At 52.4% G+C, this 24,568-nt stretch overlaps 7 protein-coding genes across 7 annotated transcripts; 4 read left to right on the top strand and 3 right to left on the bottom strand.

Annotated features, from left to right (window-relative positions):
- Positions 1–685: 685 nt before the first annotated feature.
- Positions 686–3,867, top strand: NEUTE1DRAFT_62773 (uncharacterized protein; the record flags this gene model as incomplete). The annotated part of the gene is made up of 4 exons (XM_009852473.1): positions 686–814; positions 877–1,204; positions 1,268–1,770; positions 1,829–3,867. 4 exons carry the CDS (start codon positions 686–688, stop codon positions 3,530–3,532), a joined length of 2,664 nt encoding a protein of 887 aa, XP_009850775.1.
- Positions 3,868–4,315: 448 nt separating this feature from the next.
- On the top strand, positions 4,316–7,529 carry NEUTE1DRAFT_81451 (DNA ligase 4; the record flags this gene model as incomplete). The annotated part of the gene is made up of 2 exons (XM_009852472.1): positions 4,316–4,419; positions 4,493–7,529. The coding sequence occupies 2 exons, from the start codon at positions 4,316–4,318 to the stop codon at positions 7,527–7,529; spliced, it is 3,141 nt and encodes a 1,046-aa protein (XP_009850774.1).
- Positions 7,530–9,777: 2,248 nt separating this feature from the next.
- On the top strand, positions 9,778–14,374 carry NEUTE1DRAFT_109881 (uncharacterized protein; the record flags this gene model as incomplete). Its single annotated transcript, XM_009852471.1, has 2 exons — positions 9,778–9,836; positions 10,042–14,374. The coding sequence occupies 2 exons, from the start codon at positions 9,778–9,780 to the stop codon at positions 14,372–14,374; spliced, it is 4,392 nt and encodes a 1,463-aa protein (XP_009850773.1).
- Positions 14,375–14,704: 330 nt separating this feature from the next.
- NEUTE1DRAFT_81447 (uncharacterized protein) lies at positions 14,705–16,439 on the bottom strand (the record flags this gene model as incomplete). The annotated part of the gene is made up of 1 exon (XM_009852470.1): positions 14,705–16,439. One exon carries the CDS (start codon positions 16,437–16,439, stop codon positions 14,874–14,876), a length of 1,566 nt encoding a protein of 521 aa, XP_009850772.1.
- Positions 16,440–17,286: 847 nt separating this feature from the next.
- NEUTE1DRAFT_146224 (uncharacterized protein) lies at positions 17,287–18,480 on the top strand (the record flags this gene model as incomplete). The annotated part of the gene is made up of 2 exons (XM_009852469.1): positions 17,287–17,780; positions 17,999–18,480. The coding sequence occupies 2 exons, from the start codon at positions 17,501–17,503 to the stop codon at positions 18,400–18,402; spliced, it is 684 nt and encodes a 227-aa protein (XP_009850771.1).
- A 382-nt stretch (positions 18,481–18,862) lies between these two features.
- NEUTE1DRAFT_81441 (uncharacterized protein) lies at positions 18,863–20,547 on the bottom strand (the record flags this gene model as incomplete). Its single annotated transcript, XM_009852468.1, has 2 exons — positions 18,863–20,128; positions 20,192–20,547. The coding sequence occupies 2 exons, from the start codon at positions 20,368–20,370 to the stop codon at positions 19,102–19,104; spliced, it is 1,206 nt and encodes a 401-aa protein (XP_009850770.1).
- Positions 20,548–21,676: 1,129 nt separating this feature from the next.
- Positions 21,677–24,018, bottom strand: NEUTE1DRAFT_81439 (sorting nexin-41; the record flags this gene model as incomplete). The annotated part of the gene is made up of 5 exons (XM_009852467.1): positions 21,677–21,958; positions 22,018–23,109; positions 23,165–23,431; positions 23,493–23,800; positions 23,922–24,018. 5 exons carry the CDS (start codon positions 24,016–24,018, stop codon positions 21,863–21,865), a joined length of 1,860 nt encoding a protein of 619 aa, XP_009850769.1.
- Between the last annotated feature and the right edge of the window lie 550 nt (positions 24,019–24,568).

Here is a 24,568-nt window from a genome sequence, read left to right as displayed (position 1 = left end):
TCCTTTTCCTTTTCTTTCTTTTTTTCTTTTTTTTTTTTTTTTTTTTTTTTTTTTTTTTTTTGGATTTCCCTTCTGCATCCCTGCCTTCTCACATGTAGACCCCCCCTGCTTTTCCAATTCTCTTGCTTTACCTACCCCCCGGAAACAGGTCTGGGCTTTCTGCTTCCTCAAAGGCTGTCCAACCCCGATGTCTTGCGTGCCTTCCCTATGACGCATGCCATCCCTCCGTGCCGAAGGTTGCTCCCACGTCACTCGCGAAACAGAACCTGGCGTCAAGCATCAAGCAGGCTGCCCTCCCGGAAACGCACAGCTTTTGGTCCCTTCCTGCTATAAACCGACTTATACCCACCACCTGCCCCGTCTCACATTTCAACCCTTCCCCTACATCAACCTCGACTTGGACCTTTTGTCCATTAATACCAGTACCAAAACTAAAACATTACGATACCCGATACCCAATACCCGATACCCCCCCGCACTCGTCCGCGTCTAATCGTCGTTTGCTTTTCCAAGTTAAGGAACGATATCCGAACAGCCAGCATCCTACCCGTCTCGCCTCACGGTTTTCCATTTTTCAGTTTTTTTTCTTTTTTTTTTCAGTTTTCCTGTGATACCCAGCAAACGTACCCACAGACACCCTAATACCTTTGCGTGCCCTTTGATTCCAGTTCTTTAACCAGTCAAGATGGCAACCGTCAACGGAAAAGCAAACGTCAACCGACCGGTTGATTCCAAGCAGAAGGAGGCCGATGTCAACCGTAAACTTCAGTTCTACGGAATCGCCAGCGCTTTCCAGTACGGGAAAGTTCCTTCGGTACACCCACCTTCAACGCAGTCGCAGTTGAGGTATAGGCCATGCTGACTGTTTTCTTGTAGAACGACCAAATCGATGTTGCGTTGAACAGCTTCCTCCAGTCCAAGGCGCTCGCAAACCCATCCAAGAAGCTCTCTCCAGAGGGACAGCAGCTCGTTGCCGATTTCAGGGAGGTTGTGAAAGAGGCCAAGAATCTTCTGCTCTCCAAGAATGAGGGAAACCTCCTCCAGGATTTCATTTGGCAGACACAGCAGTTCAACCCCAAGGCTGTCAGCCTCCCTGGTGCCCCTGTGGATAAGGAACAGGCCCAGCAGCATGGCAACCAGGCTCTCGAGGGATTGCGCACTTTGGGCACTCTCATTATCACCAACGGCCAGTTCCGCAAACTGCGTAAGTTGAATTTTCCAGCTTGGTTGTAGAGATTTACCCGATAAAAATGCTAACAAACACCAGTCAAGGATGCCACTGTCTTGCTCCGTGATATCGCTGGCGATGCTGCTACCACTGCCGCCGCTCGCGTGAGGCCTTCCCAGGAGGATCTTCAGCAGCTTGATGCGCCCGCTCCTGATAATACTTGGCACGAGAAGCCTGATTTTTCCCGCGATCAGGTGAAGAGCAAGTTCGGCAACATTTACAAGGGAAACCCCAAGGAGGACGCCAAGCATGTCTTGGGCGAGGCCACCTCTGCTGCTCACCCTGATGGATCGGCCGACCCCAGAGATTTGGCCAACACCGCTGCTCATGATGGCCGCACTGGCGCCTCTTCCGGTATTGACGCTGAGAAGGGTCTCTCTTCTGCTGCCAACACGGCTCAGCGCAAGCTTGACCAGAACCTTGATGATGAGACCAAGGAGAAGGCCAAGAAGAAGAAGGAGGAGTACAAGGCCCGTATGAGGGAATACTTCAACAAGAAGGTTCCCCAAGAGCGTCGCGAACAGACAATCTGGCGCTTGAAGGTATGCTTGTGACGAGAAGTGTTGATTCCAACTGACAAATTGCTAACATATTATGAAGAAAATGATCGTTGAAATCCAGCAGCACCCCGATTACCACCGTGCGATCACCACTTTGCTCAACATCGCCGAGGAGTACGGTAGCCACGCCAACAGACTTGCTCAGGGAGGCACTAGTACTGTGAAGGATACGCGTAACGCTTTGGCCCAGGCCGAGGGTGATCTCAAGACCCTTATTGAGCGCTTCGCCAATGGCACTTCCACTGATGATCTGTGGGCTTCCATCAAGACCATCTATGAGGATGCCGACAAAGATCCCGAGTTGAAGAACTGGTTCAAGGCCATGAACAGCTTCATTCGCCGCTGCCTCCAGGAGGAGGGTTACATCCTCGATGATGCTTCCAACGAGGAGTGGAACCGCCTTTACGACCAAGGCAACTACCTTCTCCGCAACAAATATCGTGCCCACACCGATCGCGTTATCGATGAACTCAAGTTCTTGGCCGATCAGTTCGACCATGATCCCCAAAACAAGAGCTTTGCGGCTTCCCTGAACAAGTTGTTCACTGATCTTGGCAACGATGAGAATGGCAAGCCTACCTTCAAGCCCCATCTCGTCAAGGATCTGACAGACGTGGTCATCCCCGCCATGTTCGAGAATATCGCTTACATTCCGGTTCCCCGTATCGAGTACTCCGATCACCAGATCGACGCCGTGATTGAGAACCTTGTCCTTGAGAGCGACAACTTCATGCCCAATGTCCTCGAAGTTGCTAGTGAAAACTACCTGCGCTTTGGTCGCAAGAAGATCGCCAACAAGAAGAATATGTCCGTTGACGTCAAAGTTGCCGGTATCCAAATGGATCTGCGCGACGTGAGCTACTACATCAAGCGGAAGCAGGGCTTCCCATCGCTCAGCGACACTGGTATTGCCAACATTTTGCTGGAGGGTGACGGCTTCACCTTCCGCATGAAGATGTCTTCGGCCGATGCTAAGGATAGGCAGAACTTCTTTAAGATTGACAAGGTGGATGTTGATGTCAAGCACTTCCGTATCAAGTTGATCAAGTCCAACCACAAGTTGCTTTTCAACCTCTTCAAGCCCATAATGCTCAAGGTTCTCCGCCCCGGTCTCCAGAAGGCTCTCGAAAAGGCCATCCGTGATCAGGCTACCAGACTTGACAGCATCCTGTACGAGGTCAAGCAGGAGGCTGATAGGGCTCTTGACGAGGCTCGCGAAGATCCCGAGAAGACTCCCAACATCTACAAACGCTATGTCACAGCGGCACAGAAGAAGGTCCTCCAGGGCAAGCAGAAGGCCGAGGGCACTGTTGCTGACAAGAAGATCAACTATGCTGTTACTAAGGAGGACAGCATCTTCCCCCACATCAGCCTTCCTGGCGGAATCAGCTCCAAGGCCACGGAGTACAAGGAGCTCGCTCGCAAAGGCGACAAGTGGGAGAGCCCCGTGTTCTCGATTGGTTCTGCTGGAAAGAGCCACGACATTCCCCCCGCCCCACGTGTTGTCCGCAAGCCGCACTCTACCACTGGCACTGGCACTAATGGTGCAGCCCACGGCACTGGCAACGGCCACGCGCTCCACGGCGGTCCTGGCATGAACGTCGGCAATGGTAGCTTGAACATTGGCAACGATGGCCTGAACCTTCCCGGTGCCAACTACCTTCCTGGCGACCCTGCTGTAAGCGGTTTTGGAACGAAGAATGTCGGCAGCGCCCCTAACGGCCGCGCTACTGTTGGTGTTTGAAGACATGACGAGATGACGTTTCCTTGGAATGAACCTGGAAAGCTGGCTTTGCAAAACTAATGATTGAATGCCGCTGAATATGGATAGGAGGAATTCTGAAAGGTACATGGTTTATACCCATTGCAATTTAATTGTCGGAGGAAGCAAGTCAAAAAAGTACCCAGGGCGGAGGGAAAACGAAGGGATACCCAGAGACTGCGTAGCACGGTTCGATTGGCTTTACTGAGCACCTAATTTTTCCTTTGTAAAACTTTGGTACCGGTTTATTAACCCCTCACTCCCTACGAAACTTCAAGAAAAGAAAGATAGTCGATTAATTCCACTTGTCATGCAAAAACCTCCTGGTGTTCTTTGTGATGGTCGGTCCTTGTACTCGTGTAAGTGTTAGTGCAAGAAAGTCAACAGTTGGGTTAGGGTTATGTGAGGGTTTATCATAGTGCCAAGTGTTAGGTAAGGGCGATGCTGTAGCCTGGCCGCCCCTGTAACCCGCAGCACGTCATATAGTGAGCTCTGCTCCAGGCAACAACCGCGTCCTGAACAATGAACTGGATGAGAAAAAGAACCGACATACTGGATTCAGCTGTGCCCTTCGAGACTGTTCCGGTTCATTGAATTTCAGGACTTTTCTTTTCTGCCGCATTTTTTCGGGCATTTGAATTGTTTTCAGTGCTCATCAATTCATGTTGGATGATTCGATACACCCGGACATGTCTTGAATCGCCTTGAAAATACAGCCATATAGGTAGCGAGTGTGAGAGGTCATTACATAGTGACGCCTTCACCATGAATACCAACAGGCGATCCAGATCACCAGATGAGGAGGCATTGGAAGAGGACCAACATCAGTACGGGGCAGGTACTCTAAGCCTAGAAGAACTCGATGAGCAGTGAGTTCATATCCCCAAGCAAATCCCAAGATATGTCCAGGTCACTCATCCAAGAATACAGCTTCCCTAACAGACCACGAAACCACTCCAAAACCTTCCCATTCTCTGACCTCTTTCGGACCCTCTTCAACCCTCTCATTGACTGCAAACCCTCAACCTCTGGGGGTACGGTGCGCGGCCCCAAACCAGGACGAGGCGGCCACTTCTCCAAGGTCTCCTACCATGAACAGCGCCGGCACATCATCGAGCGCTTCATGTCGCGCTGGCGGTCCGAAGTTGGCAACGATTTTTACCCGGCCATGCGCCTCATCCTCTCCGACAAGGACCGCGACCGCGGCGTGTATGGGTTGAAGGAGAACACCATCGGCAAGCTGCTGGTCAAAGTCATGAAGATTGATCGGAACTCGGAGGATGGGTATAACCTCATGCACTGGAAGCTTCCGGGGAGCCAGAGTGGGGTAAGCCGGTCTGTAGGGGACTTTGCGGGGCGCTGTTTTGAAGTGGTCAGCAAGCGCGCGATGCGTGCTCAGCCGGGGGAATTGACGATTGCGGATGTTAATGTCCTGTTGGATCGCTTGGCGGCGGCAAGCGGGGAGGCCGAGCAGTTACCGATCTTTGAGGAGTTTTATCGGCAGATGAATGCGGAGGAGATGATGTGGTTGGTGAGGATCATATTGAAGGATATGAGGGTGGGCGCCACGGAAAGGACGTTTCTGAACCTGTGGCATCCGGATGCCGAGGCGCTGTTTAGCGTTTCGTCGAGCTTGCGGAGGGTGTGTTGGGAGCTGTTTGATCCAGAGTTTCGGCTGGAACAGCAGGAGACGGGGATTAAGCTGATGCAGTGCTTTCAGCCGCAGCTGGCGCAGTTTCAGATGACAACGACGTGGGAGAAGTTGGTGAAGAATTTGGGGGTGACGGAGGAGAACCCGGAGTTCTGGATCGAGGAGAAGTTGGATGGCGAGAGGATGCAGATGCATATGATAGAGGATGATACTGTGCCCGGAGGATTTCGGTTTGCCTTTTGGTCGAGAAAGGCGAAGGATTATACTTATCTCTATGGTGAGAGCTTGGAAGATGAGCAGTCCGCTCTGACACGGCATCTGCACAAGGCCTTTGACGACGGCGTGCGGAATTTGATTCTCGACGGAGAGATGATTACCTGGGATATCGATATCGACAAGATGGTGCCCTTTGGAACGCTCAAGACGGCCGCGTTGGAACAACAGAAGAACCCTTCTAAGGCTGGTCCTCGCCCGCTCTACCGTGTCTTTGATATTTTGCTGCTCAACGACAAACCACTCACCGAATACACCCTCAACGACCGGCGGAGAGCTCTCGAGCGTGCCGTCGTCGGTGTCCACCGCCGCTTGGAAATTCTTCCCTTCGAGCGAGCCACCTCCCCAGACGCTATTGAGCCACTCTTGCGACGAGTCGTGGCCGAAGCATCGGAGGGTCTTGTCCTCAAGAACCCACGCTCTCGCTATTCACTCAACAGCCGTAACAATGACTGGATCAAGGTTAAACCGGAGTACATGTCCGACTTTGGCGAATCGCTCGACTGCGTCGTGGTGGGCGGGTACTTTGGCTCCGGCCGGCGCGGCGGCACGCTCTCCTCCTTCCTCTGCGGTGTGCGCGTATCCCAGAACTTCATCAAAAGCGGCAACGCCAGCGCCGAGAAGTGCCTCTCCTTCGTCAAAGTAGGCGGCGGTTTCAAAGCGGAGGACTACGCCGAAATCCGGCACCACACCGAAGGCAAATGGCAGGACTGGGACCCTTCCAGTCCACCAACGGAATACATCGAGCTCGGCGGCGGGGAAAAGTTACAGTACGAGAAGCCGGACGTGTGGATCCGACCCAGCGACTCGGTCGTCATCTCGGTCAAGGCCGCCAGCATCACACAATCGGACCAGTTCGCCATGGGCTGGACGCTGCGATTTCCACGCTTCCGCAAACTGCGGCTGGATCGCGCGTGGGATTCGGCGCTGGACATGGACGAGTTTGAAGTTTTAAGATCCAAAATCAAGGACCAGGAACAGGAACGGAAGAAGATGGAGATGGAGAACCGCAAGCGGAAACCGGCGACCAAGCGAGCGAGGAAGGACCTAGTTATTGCGGGGATGTCTGATCCTTCGTCTTCTTCTGCTGCTACACCCGTCATCGCCCCGAGAGAGACAAGAGAAGCGAGCGAACGGTTGTTTGAAGGCTTGGACTTTTGCGTCCTTTCGGATTCTCTGAAACCAAACAAAATGGCTAAACCGGCTTTGGAGAAACTAATCAAAGATCACGGTGGTCGTATTCACCAGCAGGTTGTGGACCACTCCGGTCAGGGGAAGATTATCATCCCCATAGCAGACAAGAACGTGATCAAAGTGGCTAGTCTGAGAAAGGCCAACCCGGAGATGGACATCGTCCGGCCTAAATGGATCTTTGATTGTCTTGTGCAGCCGATTCTTTTCACGAAACAAAAGGAAAACAAGAAGGGTTATCTCCTCCTCTTCGAACCCACCCACCTCTTCCACTCCGGCAGCGAAGAGACGTCAGAAGAAGCGGAACAAGCAGTGGATAGATACGGCGATAGCTACGCCGGGGACTTGGCAGACATAAATGAGTTGAAGGCGATCATGGAGGGTATGGAGTCTGATGATTATGTGTCCGATTCCGACTGGGATTCGGATCCTGGCAGAGGAAGAGGAAGAGGCGACGGATTTGACATGGATCATTTCCTAGATCACTTGGAAGAGCAGGGGACTTCGTTGGATGAGCTACGGTCGTTCATGTTCCGGAGGTGTCGGGTTTTCTTTGCTTTACCCAGTGCTGGCAACGGAGACGGGGCAGCAGAAAGTAAAGCCTCAAGATTGAAGAACTATATACGATTTGGGAACGGGAAGGTAGTTGACGAGCTGGAGACGGCGACGCATGTCGTTGTCGTGACTGCTCCTTCTGGGGAGAGTTCAAAGAAGGAAGGGAGAGAAATGGCGGCGGAAATAAGGTATAAAATCAGCTTAAGAGAGATGGGAAGTCCGATGCCGAGGATCGTCAAGGGGGAATGGGTGGAGGACTCGTGGAAGGAGGCGACGGTGGTTGATGAGGAAGAGTATGTGGCTGGGTGAACTCGACATCTACTGTCTGCTGTGTAGGTGGTATCTGAGGTTCTTTTGATGTCATCTTGGGGTTGACGGGGTAATGGATGACTTATGGCCATGTTACTACGTTTCTAAGCTTTATTTGGCACAATGGGGTGTCTGCTAACAGGTTTGGTTGATACAGGGTGATAGTTTACCATGGAAACCAACCTTGTTTGTTTACCCTTTGCAAGTCACCACGCTCAAGGCGACCATCTTGAAGGTTGCTTTGGGACCGCTTTGGTGTCTGCTTATGCCTTCTGTTCAGGAGACGTTTTGACTTCACTTTGCTAAACGTGGACATTAACCGTCCATGTTGAACAAAGGTACTCCTTTCTGTTTATTCTTGCGCTATTTGGTGGTCTATCCCTTCTCCTTCCGACCCACCTCCTCTTGAGGACAGAGGAGTTGCTGTTGTCATATCCCTTTTCTTAGGCCCTTGGGGCTGTTAATCTGTCATTTGGTCAAAATCCAACGTCCCTGCTCTCATGACCATCTATGCTTAACTCCCGCTTGTCTTGGTATGTTGAGTTCTTTCTCGCGTTGTAGTTGTGCTTTTCTAACCGTGGTACGGTGAATAGTTTCTGCATTAATTTTTGTGGAGGTCCCATCCCTTGTGAATCTGCTTGTGGAAGGAGAAGTGGAATTTATAGCTGACAACATCCATCTGAACTTTTGATGGACTGCTGTATATGGACTGTTGGAGGGAGCAATGCTCAACAACGGATTTTGGAAGAGTGGCTCAGAAACGAATCTCGAGATTGAGTAAGATACGACCAAGAACCCTTCCGAGATAGCTACAAGGTAAATGGCCGAAGTATATCGACACTATTACCGAGTGTCTTTGGGCTGGTGAGGCTTTGGAATCGCAGACAAGACTCAATTTCAAGCTGAATGCGCATAATGGTCGGTCAAGAGTGGGTGTGTACAAGTTCCAGTGTTCTTGCTGGTTGGGATAGTGTTCCCAAGACGAGTGACGAGTTCTTGGAACACATTCGAAATTCCACACGTAACCCATTATCAACTGCTACATGAAATTCTTCCGAAGAACATCTTCACTGGCATTTCTGAATTCTCCATGCCCAGTTTCCCCCAAGTCAATCCCTGGAAAGGCCACTACCAGTCTTGGGTCACGGGGGCCAAAGCTTGGCATCTGATTACGTTTTGACATCGGACAGACACTCGGAATTTTGAAAATATTTTACGCGAAACTTTCAAAGATACCAGACATAGACGGAATTGGCATGTCAAAGAGAAGAGGAGAGACCAAAATTGAAGTTCGTTGAGGGTTGTTTTTGTTGGTGATATAAAGAAAAAGAGGGTGGGCACGTAATTGCTTTGGGGGAAACCGGTTCACGAGGAATCCTCCACTGCTGCCACTTCTTGCACCAATTTCCTGAAATACTAAGGGCATATGAATATTAGATGTGCCTCGGCGGTAGAGAAGTTGACTTTGTGGGTGATACTGATACCGGCAGCTCTACTGAAAGCTGCTGTGGGTCCGAAGGAAGATGTCACAGTGTGATGCCATGGCCGAAATCCTATACCACAATATTGTTTTATGTATTGAAAGATTCCCCGTGTTGGGGATCACGTCCAGATAGTCCTGATTCATCACTCCAGATCGTATTCAGATCCTAACTGTCACTAGTCAAGACCGAGATTCAGCTGGCGCCCATGGTGTCCTGGCCAGCAAGAACCAGGCCGGGGGCCAGGCGACAGTGTTTTCGGTCTACATGTAAACAAACCTCCCAAGTCATCTCTCACTTCATTTTCAACATCATACCACCGGCCCAGTATTTTAACCTTTACTTACCGCCCCACGCGAGGTACCTTCCACTCTACCTCTTTGCGCAGACCCTCCTTGCTGCCAAGCTTAACCTATTGTAAACCTTATTCAATCAACTGTCCCTTGGTCCGCACAATACCAACACCTTCACTGAAACCAACCACCCCGCCCCCTTTTTGGTGTTTTCTTATTCTGGAAAATCGTCAATAAGTTCGTACCTCTCACAGATTTCCCCCTCGGCCTTTTAAAAGCTTTCCCCAACCATTACCAGCAACTCACTCGCAACAATCGCTTTCTATCTTACCAGACTTGGATCAACCCATTTTGCACTTCTATCGTCTTCGGCATCTAGTTCTCTTCACGAAGAGAAGCTCAAAGCAACTATCTGCTACTACAACTCTCACGTAACGCACCAACACAGCACATCACCGTTCTCTCAACGACACCATGGATCAGACTGCGTCCAATAAATCCGCCACCATGGACAAGACCGCCCTCAAGAAATGGTAAGCCATACTCAACACGTGTTTCCTTTCACATCCGTGGCAGACAACCGTCCCTTGGCGACGTGGTATTGATGTCTAGCATCCAAACCACAATCATCCACTTCTCCAAACACCGGCAGCCACGCGCTTCTTTCCCTTTAACCCCTCTCTTTCATCATGGGATGTCCTGACCTACCTGACATCTCGCTAACTCATCACCTCGTAGTATTCTCGCCATTGACCTTGGCAGCACCGCGCTCCGTGCCGCTTTTGTCGAGTGCGAAGCGCCTTACACTTTCCATCCAGTTCAAAACAGAGATGTACAAGCCAATAAAGACGCAGGCGCAGCTGTCACGTGTAGGGGTGACTTTCCTGTCTCTTGCTGCCCCCTCGACCCCAACGATCCCTTTGCCAGGATCGGGGCCGACGCCGCCTCCGAGCCTGGCCATGTATCCTCCAAGTACCTGATGTACATCCTCGCCAACGTTGATGAGTCCGTCATGGCCGATTATCCTCTCTCAGCAGACCTGATGGCCCTTAAAGAGGATACACAGCTCCGTGAAGACTGCCGAACCATCTTAGCCATACTGTTTGGACGCCTGAAAGAGCGCGTGGACGATTACACCAAGAGAAAACATATGTTTTTCGACGAAATCATCCTGACCGTTCCCAGCCAGTGGGACGCACGTTTCGAAAATGTTTACGAGTCTATTATCACGGAGACTTTCGCCTATCGCAACGAAGAGGGCCAGAAGATTAAGAAGGACGTCCACTTCTGTGGTGAGGCTGATGCGTTAGCGCGATATATCATTCTTCACGAGGAAAGGGAGCTCGAAGACTGGGATGTTGTCCTCTTCCTCGACTTTGGAGGCCACTCCACGTCTTTTGCCACCATGGAACTGAAGAGAACCAAGAGCACTGGAGGCTCTGGCAACTCTAGTATGACCTTTCTGGAGCTGGACTCTGGCGGCTGTGCCGGTGGAAGCGAGATGTGGTCTCACCAAGTTGGCCAGTTGATTAGCGAAAAGCTTGCGGAGACTGAAGTGGCAGATACCGATGAAAGGAAGAAGTTCAAACTACTTGGTGATTTCAACACCAAGAAAATTGGCTTTCTGGATCAAATTACGGCGGGTAGTCTTCTCCCCCTTGTTTGCTTCGATGAACATGCTACCCTCACCACTGTCAGTCTACCACACGAGGAAATTGAGCACTGCTTCGACACGGCGCTTGAGAGACCATTCGCAATGGCCAAAGAGCAGCTCAGGAAGTTGAAGGGTTATAGCGGAGACAAGAAAATCGGCGTGGTGGTAGCCGGAGGAACTCTCCAGAGCAACAAAGCAAGGGAAGCAGTCTTTGCCGACTGCGATATCCCGGAAGAACGAATCAAGTATACGACCGAGATCGACGTCACTTGGCTTTCATCGTGCAACTGTCACGGCGCAGCATTGGCCCATGTGAAGAAGCTGACGGTGGCCCAGTTTTTCGAGCAGGGCGCAGTGATTGCTCTTCAGCAGAAGGTTGGGCCTGTACACGATGCTGAATGGGAGGATGTCGCATATCTCTTGGTCGGACATGATAACAAGCATACGGCGAGCGTGTATAACAGATATACGGGCACGGAGATGAAGCTTGTCTGCAACCCCAACTATACTCAGGAGGCTGCGACAGACAAAAACAAGAATGGCAACGTCGGCGAAGCTGGAACAAGTGCTGGTTCAGCCAGAAACGCGACAGACAACAGCGATTTGAACCCTAACACCAATGTTCTCATCCCAATCGGGGATTGCTACGACCTGTGGCACCTTGGCTCTCACTTGGCTGGAAGACTTGTGGTCGAGGCATCCTTGACCTCACCAAGCGGTGCTGCATCTTCTGAGAGGACTCTCCATGTTTCCATCAGCCGCAAAAATCAGCGAGCTGCTTCAGGAGATAAGGTTGAAGACCTCCCCCTATTCCTCGATCCCGGACACAACGCTGTCCATGTAGATGTTGACGCACTCGGCCCTGAGGCGGCCAACCGGCAAGCGGCGTTGAGGCAGCGTGAAGAAGAGCGTACCCGACCTGAAAAGAAGACAGCAGAGGCTCCAGCTGAGCAAGGCTCTGTAGTCAGGCCTGGCAGTTCTTCTAAGTCGGCTACAGCAAAGGCATCTAGGAACAAGCGGAAACGGAAGGACACAAATGCTGCTCCTGCTCAGCCCAGCAAAAGGCCGCGAACCCGTGCCGAACGTGCCGCTCTTGCCCAAACATCAACTGATGACGAGTTGAAGCAACTTCCCTACTATGCCCCCTCTGTGTCGCGCAAAAGAAAAGCGACTGCCCCCGCTTCCTCCACAGCAACGAAGAAAGCACGAATTGCTACCACCACCCCCCAGCCCAAAATCAACAGTAGTTCTGACAACCAGTCAGACCAAGTCCTCCAAGGGCAGCCCCAAGGGCAACCCTCTACCCATGATGTGTCCCGGCACAACGACGAGGACACACATGACCATATTGATGACCAGCTCGACAATGAGCTGGATCAAAACCATGATCTTGCCGTCACAGCGAGCGGCCCACCCCTTTCCCCTGAGCGCAACAACTCCAACAACAACCTCAACATCAACGGCAGCACCTCCCGTTCCACTCGAAACCGAACCGCCGCGAACGCCAGGGGGGCCATGGCTACAAGGGCTAGGTCCGATACCCCTGCTGCGAATGCCGACCGGCCGGCAACAACATACACCAACGGCAGGTTTGCCACGAGAAGCAGCCCGCCTAATAGACAACGGACAGAACCCCTTCCGGAACAACGTGGGCAACCCCAGCCCAGGCGATCAACTCGCTCAAAAAATGGGAAGTCTCCGGTAGCTGCCTCGCCAGCTTCCACACAACAAGGGCAAAAACCTCAACAACCTCAACAAGGGCAAAAAGACCCTGAAATCCCTCCCCAACCCCGACCACAACCACAACCACAACCTCAACCTCAACCTCAACCTTACCCCAAGCAAAAGGCTAGGCCTCAAGCAGGGTCATCACAAGTCCAAGCCCAAGCCGATGCCCAAACCCAAAACCAGGTTGTTGATCCCATACCCCCAGCTACCGCCGCCGACCCTGACATCTTCGACCGATTCACCGCAACGATTCTGGAACACGAGGGCATCCTCTCCCCAAGCTCCCGTTCTACCCGCCTCCGCCACCCTCTTGCCTCCGGTGAGATCAGAGAGAAGGAGGAGGAGATACTGGATAGCATCACGGTCAATTCTAACTCTAACCGTCCTCTGACTGATCAGGTTGTTGATGAGGATAGGACTGTGGAAGAGGAGAAGGAGAAGGACGAGGAGGAAGAGATTTGTGATGATCATGGTGATGGCGATGACGGTGACTGTGGCGATGGTGGGTCGGGGCCTGGGGATCTTGGGTTGAAGAGGTTACTCTCTGCATCGCATGAGCAGGGGAACGAGAAGCAAGGTGGACCATCTTCGCCTATTCTGGGAGAGCAGGGGAGAGGTAGTAGCCGCGGACGTAGCAGTGCACGTGGAGGTGGACACGGAGGTGAGGAGGAGGTAGAGGGCAACGAGGAGCGAGTCGAACTTCCTGGCTCTCTCAAAATGTCTCGACTCCAGCGGACATTCCAGACCGGGGTCGACGCCTCTACTCCTCCACAGGATGCACGCGGCGGTGATCGGGTCGTTGGCGCTGCCGAGAGGAACAAGGAAAACCAGCGGCAACAGACGACCGGGGCCGGTACTGGGGCCGGGACCGGGGAGGATTTTCTACCCAGACCCAGCCGCAAAGGAAAGGGCAAGGGGAAGGAGGTCGTCAAACCTGCGCCCGCACCCGCACCTGCACCTGCACCCAAGCCCAGGCCAACGTCCACGCGAGACCCGCGGGTTTTCTTCCAAGCCTCTTCCTCTTCCTCTGCCTCTGCCATCCCCAGCGCCGCGCCTCACCCCAAGAACAAAGGCAAAGGCAAGGCCAAAGCCAAAGGGGCCAGCTTGCTCGAGCCTCCGTCTCCCACCGTCCTCGCCGCCTTGATAGCATCAACCGCCCCAAGGCCTATCCCTGACCGCCCCGAACCCACCCCAGCCCAGCCCACAGACACGAGCAATGGCATAGCCGATGGGGTTGTCGAAACGACAACTCCGGTCCATCTGCCCGGATATGCTCAAACGTCGAGGGCTGGACAGGGAATGGATAGGGATGGGACGGAAGTCGATGGTGGGCGGGAAGGGGTCGCGGACGCGGACGAGGATAGCGTTGAGTATGGCAGTAGAGTGCTTCGGAGGGCGAGTGCGAGTGCGAGGGAGGCTAGGAAGGCCAACCAGACGGCTGGGGAGAGTAGTAAGACTGGCAGCAATGCCAATGCGATTCCGACCAGGAAGAGGGCCCGCATTGACATTGAGGATCTCCTCTCGAATCCGGTTGAGTCCCGACCTCAATCTGAAGCTCAACCTCGACCTCTGCCTCAGCCTCAGGAAGAGGAAGACCCTTCTCCGGCGAGGAAGAGGCAGGAGACAGGTAAGAGAGGAGGTAAAGGAGGAGAAGGCTCGAATGTGACCAAGAAGAGGAAGCGCTCTTGAGAAGGGCTCGAAAAGCGAGAGAGACAAAGAGGTGTTCGAGGAGTGATGAGATGAGAGAAAGAGAAGAAGGTTTGAATTTGTTTGCCAATTGATTATTTGCTTGTTTTGGTATCCTGATATTGCCATTCGATAAAGGGGCTCTCTGGATAGGGAGCATGTAGATCAAAGTGTTCTTTGGTCATTTTAGAGGCTTGTCGAATATTTTTGCTCTAGATCTTTTTTTGTTTGTTAGCCTTGCTCATCCAAGATCTTCCCACCGGGTGTTTGATACCTTTAATTGCTGGCATCTTTGATAGAACATGGTTAGCGTGACGGCAGTACTGAAAGGGTGGTAATATATTCCAAACATTGAAATATTATTTAGCAGATCATTGCTGTTGGCTCATCCAACAATTCTTGCCATGGACGAACTACATATGCACCCAGTGACAAACGCCCAACTTTTAACAACCACCAACCCCTTATCATGCATCCATTACCTACCATTGCACCTGTCACCTCAAGAAATACACTTCACTTCACCAAACCCCTCCGTCCACCGCAAACTCCCCATAACAACCACCATCAACGCCAACCCCCCGCCCACACTCGCACCCCCATAAACATAGGCATGTCTCCGCCTCAACGCCGCCAACTCGGAAACCCACGTGGACACCGTCGTCAAGCACCCGCAAAACCCATCCGCCACACCTTGCAGCACCTGACACCCCACCACTCCTCCCAAGCTCGGCACGTGGTTCAAGTCCCACGCCATGCCCAAGACCGCCGTGCCTAGCATGTTCACCACAAAAGTCCCCAACGGAAAACTGGGCAGCCGTCCGTTGAGATGCGCCGAGGCGTAGAACCGCGTGAGACAGCCCAATGGAGCAAAGACGAGGGCAAAGGTTGCCGTGCCGCGCCAGCGCTCTTTTTCTGGTTGAGCAGAGTGGCGGTCGGGTGGCCAGATACTCAGCAACACGGCGCCTAGCCAGCAACCGAACCCCAAAAGGACGATGAGACGGTCGAGGATACGACCAACGAATGTGTAGGGCAGTCCCAAATCGAAACGGGTGAAGAGGGTGGCGATGGCGATGGCGAGATGGGCACCCACAAAAAGGCCAGAGAGGGAGAGGGAGATGGTGGTTATAATGACGGCGAGTAGGGCCATGAAGGAGTAACCGCCGTTTCGGGAGACGGGGGCAGCACTACCATGGGCAGCGAGGTCGTTGGAAAGCGCCAAAAAGATGTCCCGGATAAAGGAGGAGAAGGAAGTAAAAGAGCCGCAGAAGCCGGTTGCGAGACCGACGTAGAGCGGGATGGTCTTTTTCAGGGCCATGTGAGCTTTCTTGGCTGCTGCTGGGTCGATGTTGGCTTCTTCATCATCATCGTCATCTTTCTTGGGGTTGGGTTGTTGGCCCCAGTCTGGCCGGAAGAGCATGCGATCCTCAGCCAGGAAGCCCATAACCACACAGCCGGCAAAGTTGGGCCATATCGAGGGGAAGATAATGGGTGATTGTGGGTAGGCAGAGGTGAGGGCTTGTAAGCCCAGTCTGGCGAGGGTGCCGAGGAGGGAGAAGAAGATGAGGTACGAGATGGTGTAGAGTTCGGTGGCGAGGCGCGAGACTTTTTGTCTTTTGGCAACGACACCGGCTTGCTTTTCTCTTTCGTAGTCTTCTGCTGATGACTCGGGCTCTTGTGGTGGTAGTGGTTTCCGTCTTTGTTCCCGAAGGTAGTCCCTATCGCGAGTCCTGACCCGCTCTAGAGTGTCAAGGCGAGTGATGGGATCCTCGTCTGGATTCTGGACTGGCGATATATTGGATGCCTCAAGGTGTGCATAGTCGTCTGGCACATCGTAGTTGAGGGGCGCGGCTGAGGCACGGCGCGAAGAGGCGCGAGAGTAATGGCTTTGTGACTGGTGAAGCGGATGTAACCCTGTCCCGGTTACATGTCCCTGGCTGTATCCATCATCTTGTCCTTGATTGTGATTGTGGTCGTCGATGAGGTTGCGCTGATGGTTGCGGTCGGGTGAATCAGGGGAATCTCCTTGCCCTCCAGTGTATCCCTCGGTATCGCTCGGGGCGGTCATCATCACTAATCCTGACAATATCGATATGGCCGTCCGTGGGGGAAGAAACAGAGATACTACAACAGATCAAGCATCACCATAGGCCGCATATGTTTCCATTACCAAAAGGATGGTGGTTCGGGCTCGCTCTGATTCGCAGTGCATGTTTGTTGTTTCAAGGTTTCTGTAATTATCTCTGTACTGTGCAGCGTAAAGCCGATGACGGCTCTGCTAAATCTGATAGTGACAGTGCCATTGTAACAGTAACGGCCTGGTAGCGGTTACTGTACGGGTCTTTGACCTCCCTCTTGTTATCTTATCGTCATGAATGCTGGGGGGATGGAGACTGGGTGGAGAAAGAACGGTTCCCTGTCAAAGCAAAGGCCCCGCACCCCACTTGATCGTCCTGAATGCGGAGACGTCTCCAATCATTGACACAAGTGACCTTCCCTGTAAGGTACCTTGCTGTCCTTCCCCCCTCCGGTCCCTCATTGAGTGACTGCCAATGCTCACCGTCCAAGTACCAAACCTCACTGATGCCTGGTGTTGTTCGTTCCTGTCTTGGCTCAAGACATAGACATGGACACTGGACCACTTGGAGTGCCGGGACAGGCGTCTTACGTATCCATACGCAGTAGAAGAAAGGTCAAGTGAGTTAGAGTAGCTGTGTAGTTGCTCAGATTCGCGGATAACAGAAGTACGCTAGAGACGGAATCAGTGCAACCTGCCCGAGGGGAGCTTCGGAACACGGCGATGGGAGCTTGCCATCTCACTCGCCGGAGTCGCCCTCTCAGCTCGGCCCCGTCCCACTCGCGGTCAGTCAGTTGTCTGTCTGATACACTAGATGATATGTAACCTCCGTTAGATTCCCGAGACGTCTTCGTGTTCTTCCTATCCTACTACTCTTCTGTATTCCTCGTTTCAACCTTTTGTTGTTCAAACACACCATCGGTAGCATCAGCATCTCGACGACACCACAACGACCACCACTATCATAGCAAACCAGAACTATACCAACACGTACCTCGTCGATTATACCGAACAACACCATCACCGCCACTACCAACACAAGACTGCTCAACATGTCTTCTCTACCACCCAACGTCCACGTTTCCACGCATCCCTGCCTCCTCGCCAAGCTATCGCAGCTGCGCTCCAAGACCACCAGCGCGCGAGATGTCAAGACCTTGATCCACGAGATTTCTTTGCTCTTGGGCTCAGAAGCTCTCGCAAAGGCCATGACCACGGCCCCCGGTCCCCAGGCGGAAACGCCCCTCGGGTTTACTTATGAGACTACTACGGCAACGCCAGGGAATATCTCGTTGATCCCGATTTTGAGGAGTGGATTGGGAATGGTGGAGGGTACGTCTTGCTATCTTTCTTTCTTTCTGTCTTTTCTTGGTTTACTACTTGATTTCTTCCATTCGTTCTGTTTTGTGTTACTGTTCTCTCCCCTTTTCTCTTTCCTGCTACCGACTCCTGCTCTTCTCCTCCTCTACCTATCTACTTATAAACCTCCCCCTCTGGTTTTGCTCTACATAAAGAGAACCTGGCTAACGACACCGCAAAAAATAAAACAGCAATCCAAACCATCCTCCCCCAGCCCGTCCCAGTACACCACCTCGGCCTCTTCCGCGACCCCATCACCTTGGCCCCCGTCGAGTACTACAACAATCTGCCTAATCATCTCGTCTCCCCCACCCAGGAAACTGCCTCCGACCTAGCCATCATCCTCGACCCCATCATCGCCACCGGCGGCACCTGCGCGGCCGCCATCCAGACGTTGATCGAATGGGGCGCGAAGCGCGTCATTGTTCTTTCCGTGCTCGGTGCCGCCGAAGGTGTGAAGAAGGTAGCCGAGGAGTGGCCTGAGGGAACCGAGATCTGGCTGGCCGGTGTGGATCAGGAACTTACAAAGGGGGGTATGTTGAAGCCGGGATTGGGAGATGTGGGGGATCGGTTGTTTTTGACAATTGGCAAGTAAATGATGAAGGGAGGGGAAAGGAAATGGGAGTTAGATTTAGTATTTGGATATACAATTGAACACCGTTATATGCTTGTGCTGGTTTATCGTTATGTCTTGTTGCTTATACAGTATACAATTCTCTTCAAGTTACTTGACTCGCACTTGAGGTGGTGACTTGGTCTTTGTAGATAAACTCGATGTAAAGGACATGTCATTCGAGGGCACAATGACCGATAGGTTCTTCCAGCGTCTTTCACCTAGTCAAAAGCAACAAGGTAGTTCAATATTGTTCTGTTGGATAGTTTTGGGAAGTCATCAGAACGACTTGAAACAAGCTTACCCATAACCAAGACAAAATAAATGATACACATCACTTGAATCGACAAGTCTCACTCGCAATTCTTCACACACACAGAGAGAGAGTTCTGCGGGGTTCCAGCACGGGTAATAATCACCCTCTATGCCATTTTACAATTGGAAAGGGGAAAAAAAGATATGCATTAAGAGCTACCGCCCAAAACAAAAGCCCGCCATTCCCCAAACGCCCAGGTATAGTCGGTGCAGATATCAGCACCTGTTTCCAAGCCAGACCACTAAGCACCGATGAAATAGAACAAGGAAACAAGAAGGGAAGAAGAAGTCACTGGCTCTCCAAATGGTCCCTAAAGAACACCGCTCAACCCTCACGGCCCGGCTCCGCCAGCGCTGGGCACACAACTAGTGCTTCGGCTGCTGCTGCTGCTGCTCCTTCCTCTTCTGCGCGCGTATCTTCCAGCTCTCCTTAATCGCCGTCGCCGCGCTCAGTAGTTCCTGATCCGACACGCCATCCCTTATACTCGCCATGACGCTCGAGACGGTACTCGTATGGTTCGCCTCATTCTTATCATCCCGAAACCTGAACAGCCGCCACCGGTTTTCGGCATCCAGACAGCACTCCACCACGCGATCCTGCAACGGGTCGCCCAGCGCCTTGAGCGTCTCCCACTCGTCCTCCGCGATATAAAGCGGGTCCGGAAAGAGTTCGTATTTGCTTCCGCCCGGTCCGTCGTTGCCGCAGAAAACGTATAGTTCCGCTTGTGGGACCGAGTCGTAATCTGTATATTGTTCGGGAAACCCTTCGTCAAGTTCGGCTTCGGTGGCTTGGACAAGGGGGAAATTGAGGCGCATGCGGAAATCCAACGTGTTCTCGTGCGGCGCTTTCCATTTGAGAATGTGTGGGTCGGTGCCGAAGTGGTAAGGGGTGGTGCGGCACGTGAAGATGAGGCCGTCGCTGTCATGTTTCAAGGCAGGTATCACTTCGCGGAACATGGTCTCGATGCCGTACGACAGCTCCATGCGCTTCATCTCCACCTTGAAGGCCATAAAGGGAATTTCTTGGGGGAACTGTTGAAGCAGCTTTTTGTAGGGTTCGTATATGTAGGCGCTGAAGTAGCCGAGGCGCTTGTCGAGAGGTTTGTTCAAAAGTTCGGCTTTGTCGTCGAGCGCGAGTAAGTCGAAGACGAGGAAGCGCGGTTCTTTTCGACCGTTTGTGCCGGGCACTGTGTCCATCACCAGCTCGCCATCGATGATGGTGCCGCGGTGAAAGGCTTGAATGTCGTTTGGCATGGGGAAGTGCATGCTGTTGCGAGGGAGGAACCAGTAGTCGTTTTTGCGGTCGATCAGGTATTGGACTTCCTGCCCTTCTTCGTCGACGGTCAGGTAGAGGAGGTAGCGAATGCCGTCGGATTTTTCGCAGACATAGTAGCTTTACGGATGGTTAGCCAGAAGTCATGACATGCGCAACCGTAACAACCGAGCCTTGGCTTACTCCTCTCTTCGTAGTTCCTCCAGGTGCTTGCGAGCAAAACTGACGGGTTGTGCTCCGGGAAAGCCAATGGAACTCCTTCCTAGAATCCGAGCAACTTCTTCTCGCAGTGAAATGGCCAGATCACGGTGCGCTTTGATGCCAGGCTTGGCAATGTCGGCAATGGGCCCTGGTTGTTCCATTGTGAGGGCGGCAAGCGAGAGAGCAGATCGTGGACGAACGACGGGACACGACGTAAACGGTGGTGGTGATTTGCGACAGCTGTCTGGAGTAGGGCCGGCTATATCCAATAGCCGTGATATGTCGTAGGTTCGATTCAATACTGGTTCGTTCAGGCTGTACCGCGGGGAGAGAGATCGAAAAAAAATGCTGGGTGGTGAACAATGGACTGTAAAAAGTTGTTGAGTTCAAAGTTGGTGTTGGAGGCCACGAATTGCCAAGTCTCGTCGACAAGAACGGGTCGTCATGAACTCTTGGGCGTGACGCTTATCTTATCGCATCCCCTGGACCGTCCGGACGACACCCGACGCTATAAGTGCCATGCCAACAGGGTGCAGCCCGTTTTCTGGATGCCACTCGAGGTTCGTGGGTGTACCCGCACTATGCAAAGGACCGGGCCTCGTTGGGTTGGTTGATCAGGCTGTAAATAACGGTTTCTCACTGGGAGTGTACCTACAGGTACTTACTGATTAAATACTGCGAACCAAGGCCTACACTACCATATGCGCTACATACCCCCCTGGAACGCGACCAAGTGAAGGCGATGGAAACCACCTCCGTCATTCCATCACATGTGGTACTGTATAGCCCCAGACTCGGGGCATCCGTTTTTAGGTTCTCTAAAAATCAGGCATTATCGGACATACATATGCCCCATTCTGTATATATATTATGCCCGCAAAAATAATTTGACAAAAAAAAAAGGAGTTTTGCTGCTACCCCGGAGCACTGTAACTTCGATTCTTCTTATGCCATGCCTTTTCCCATCTATCTTTTGGAAAGGCGCTGGATGGTGGATATTCAAAGTCAACTAACGTCTTGCATACAATTTCTGGCGGCCATGGATGTTGCAGTATGCTCACAGATCATGCCTGATTTCCACGGAACTTAAAAACGGATGCCCCGAGTCTATACGGTATTATTATCAGATTCCAAGTCTGTCTGAAATCACCTTCGAGGTCCACCTTATGCAGTTAGTGGACAAAGGCTCAGCAACCACCAGTCCAATGCCGATCATGCTTTTGTCCAAAAGTAAACTATCTGGCCTATGCAAGGTACGTTCCACTACACTACACCTCCAGATCTCCCCCGAGATTCCTTGAAAGAAGTGTGGGGCCTGCCCGTTCAAGGTTCGTTGTTGCATGTTACGTAGTTGCCTGCTGTCTGGCTCATTGTAACCCGTCCAACCTCTCGTCCAACATGTCCGACTGGGTTGCACAAAATAAAGGGACAAATATCAGAAAATAGGTAGTCCTGTTCCATCAGTCGTAATGCATGGACTCTCATTATATTTTATTCTCGTCTAAATTGATATTCGTCATCAAGACACAAAATAACCCTTTTGACATCTCCTCAACGCCCGGAAAGTTGTAGGTACACTTTCCACATGATAAATCATCCCTCATGACGTTTAATATGAACCCACTCACTCGGAGAACGGACAACTCTGTTCGACTAAGACTCGTTGATCTTGTTGACCTCGGCCTTCGCTTCCTCCCAAGTCTCCTGGTTCTTCTTTGCCCACTCAATCTGGCTTTTGGCATACGCGAGCTAAGACCCAAGTTAGCAATTGGTCGTGATCGGTATACTGTAAATTGTCGTGATCTTACCATGTACCGCTTGAGGTCATCCTCCTTCTCACGTTGAAACCTCTTGAGATCCTTAAGAACGCTCGCGCTCGCGTCCTTGACATCCTTGGCCGATGCAATCTGTGCTTGCTCCAGTTGCACGATGGATTCCCTAGTCTTTCCAATAGTGTCACGCCGGGTCCGCTCAGGATCAACGTCCACCACTCCTTGAACTGCGTGCCGAATTGGCCCAAAGATCTTGTTCGTGATCGAGGTGCTCGCCGCCTTCTTATGACTCGGGCTACCTCCTGTCCGCTCTGGCGCCCCGATCTTAGCAGATGGTGCCTGAGAGAAATCGCTGTGCGTAGGAGGAAAGTCCGAATCGATAGATGCAGTGTCCTCGCCACTCCCGTCCCTACGGTGCTGCGCCGGCGGTTCCCTTCTAGGGGGCTGGATCTGCTGGCTACTGCTGAGATATTGATCGATCCTCCTGGCCTCCGCCTCACTTCTCTCTAGCGACTCTAACAGGGCTCTCTTTTTGTTGAGCTCATCCGTCGTCATCTCTTGCTGGACCCTCTTCAGAATCCGATAGCGCAGCACATTTCGTACAACCCCGGCGAACTGCGCACTTTCCCGCATGGGTTCGGCAAAACTAGCGCTCAACGAAGTGGAAAGCTCTTCCGTGGCAATGTATGACGAGTCTGCCGCCTGTCCAACCCTCTCAATAGCCGCTGAAACGGTAGGCGCCGTCTCTGACAAAGCAAAGGCGTTGTATCGAGCGCCGAGTTCTGAAAGGTCTGAAGCCAACGAAGACAAATGGTTCAGCGTGCGGCGGTTTACTTTCTCCATCGGTCCAGTAAGTAGCGATTCGAGGTCCTTGATGGAGGTCTCAAAGGCAATGAAATAGGCGTCCAGGTCTTGCTCGCTGAGGGAGTTGGCGTCGGGTGGAAACCGAGCAAGGGACCCCGCCGCAGCACTGTCGAGAGCTTGTGTCGGCAATGTCTTCAACTTGGCCGAGCTACTTGGCACAGGAAGGAAGCTGTGTCCAGGAGTCGGATTCGCAGGATCCAGGGGAGGCGCCTTCATAATCTGCTTCGGAATGGAGGACACGGGATGCGAATGGAGGACCTCCGTCTTTGGCTGCGTTAGCTGGCTGATTAGCTCCGTATCAAAAGGCCCTGTGACTTACCCAGCTTGAGTTTGGATCCAGGAATCGCCACCATACACCATCGGTACGGACTTGCTCCATGCGCCTGCACCGGTTTAGGAAAACAGCAAGCATGCGCTTTCGTAGGTCGATAATCTGCTGGTCTTGTTTGGCATTTGTGGGATTGGCAGCATAATCGGCCATCGTATGCTTCTCTGGTATGGGGGGAATGACCAGCGTGGGGTGAAGTCTCGTAAGGGCGTCTCTCAGTGACGCAAACTCGGAATATCGCCGGCGAACGGTCAAGTCCTAGACAAAAGGACTGGTTAGCGAACACAATGCCAGCTAGTCGAGGGAAGCCGAACCTTACTCCAGTCTTAATGGTATACACAATAAATCTTCCGCCGCTTTCTTGACTTTTGCCCGCCTCGGTAATCAAAATGGGCAGCTCGGGGTTTTCGTATAGCATTTGCTCGATTCTGCTGTCGTAGCCACCTGGCTTGCGCCGTGGTACAAGCTCGCCGTGGGCTTGGTCATCGGTCTCGTCATCGGTCGCAGCATCGCTTGCTTCCCTAGGGTAAGTGGGACCCGGTACTTCGTCGTCACCAGCATCCGAGGGCGTCAGAGGAGCATCGTAGCGAACATCTTGGGGAGTTGGGAAGCGAGCGTCTATGGAATCTATCAAGTACCAATCGGTATCAGCGTCACCATTGTCATGGGCAAAGTCCCCCAGGCATATATCACCCGACTGGTCGGTCATGGTAGATTTAGAATGGGCTGTCAAGATGGTCAAACTCACAATCGCGAGCGGTCGGAGAAGCAGGATTGGTTGAGGAAGCAAAAGAGTCACGGCGCTCAAAGCTCCCGTAAGGGTTGTTGTCTTCGTCGTTCCACATGACGCAACGTTTCTTTCTGGGCTTGAGCGGACGGTGGCAGAAGAGCCAGAGAGTTGACAGGAAGGCGCAGAGTCTAGGACCTGAGACGGATGTGGCAAGTGATTGCACCGGAGCAAGAGACGAAGGTAGACAAGAGACGTGGGTTCGCGGGACCAGGACCAGCACAATGGCGGGGTTCCGAGACTAGAGGCCGAGGGCGGATTTGGCAGACGGAGAGATATCGAGGGCCACAGACGGGAGTCGCGAAAAGAGGTGGAGGTTGAGGGTGAACGTAAAGCTAATGGGGATGGCGTATATCGTAAGTATGAGTGCGCGTATGTATGATGATCACAAGAGCTTCTGCTTGGTTTGCTTAGTTGGAACACACAAACAGAGGTTGACGATGGAGAGAGGATGGCCACAACCCAATGATACCGAGTGCAAGTGGAAAATGGGACTTGTTCTTCTCAACAAGTTCCAGTTGCTGCTTCCATGGTCTAGGTTCACTTCATGCTGTTCGTTGCACTTGTATCATCCATGGGCGGCTATGGCGCAGCTGGGTCGGGCGGGC

Source organism: Neurospora tetrasperma, assembly GCF_000213175.1.
Source record: "Neurospora tetrasperma FGSC 2508 unplaced genomic scaffold NEUTE1scaffold_3, whole genome shotgun sequence".
Classification (NCBI taxonomy): domain Eukaryota; kingdom Fungi; phylum Ascomycota; class Sordariomycetes; order Sordariales; family Sordariaceae; genus Neurospora; species Neurospora tetrasperma.
Note: the sequence above shows the minus strand (reverse complement) of the source record. Positions and strands in the feature narration are given on the sequence as shown.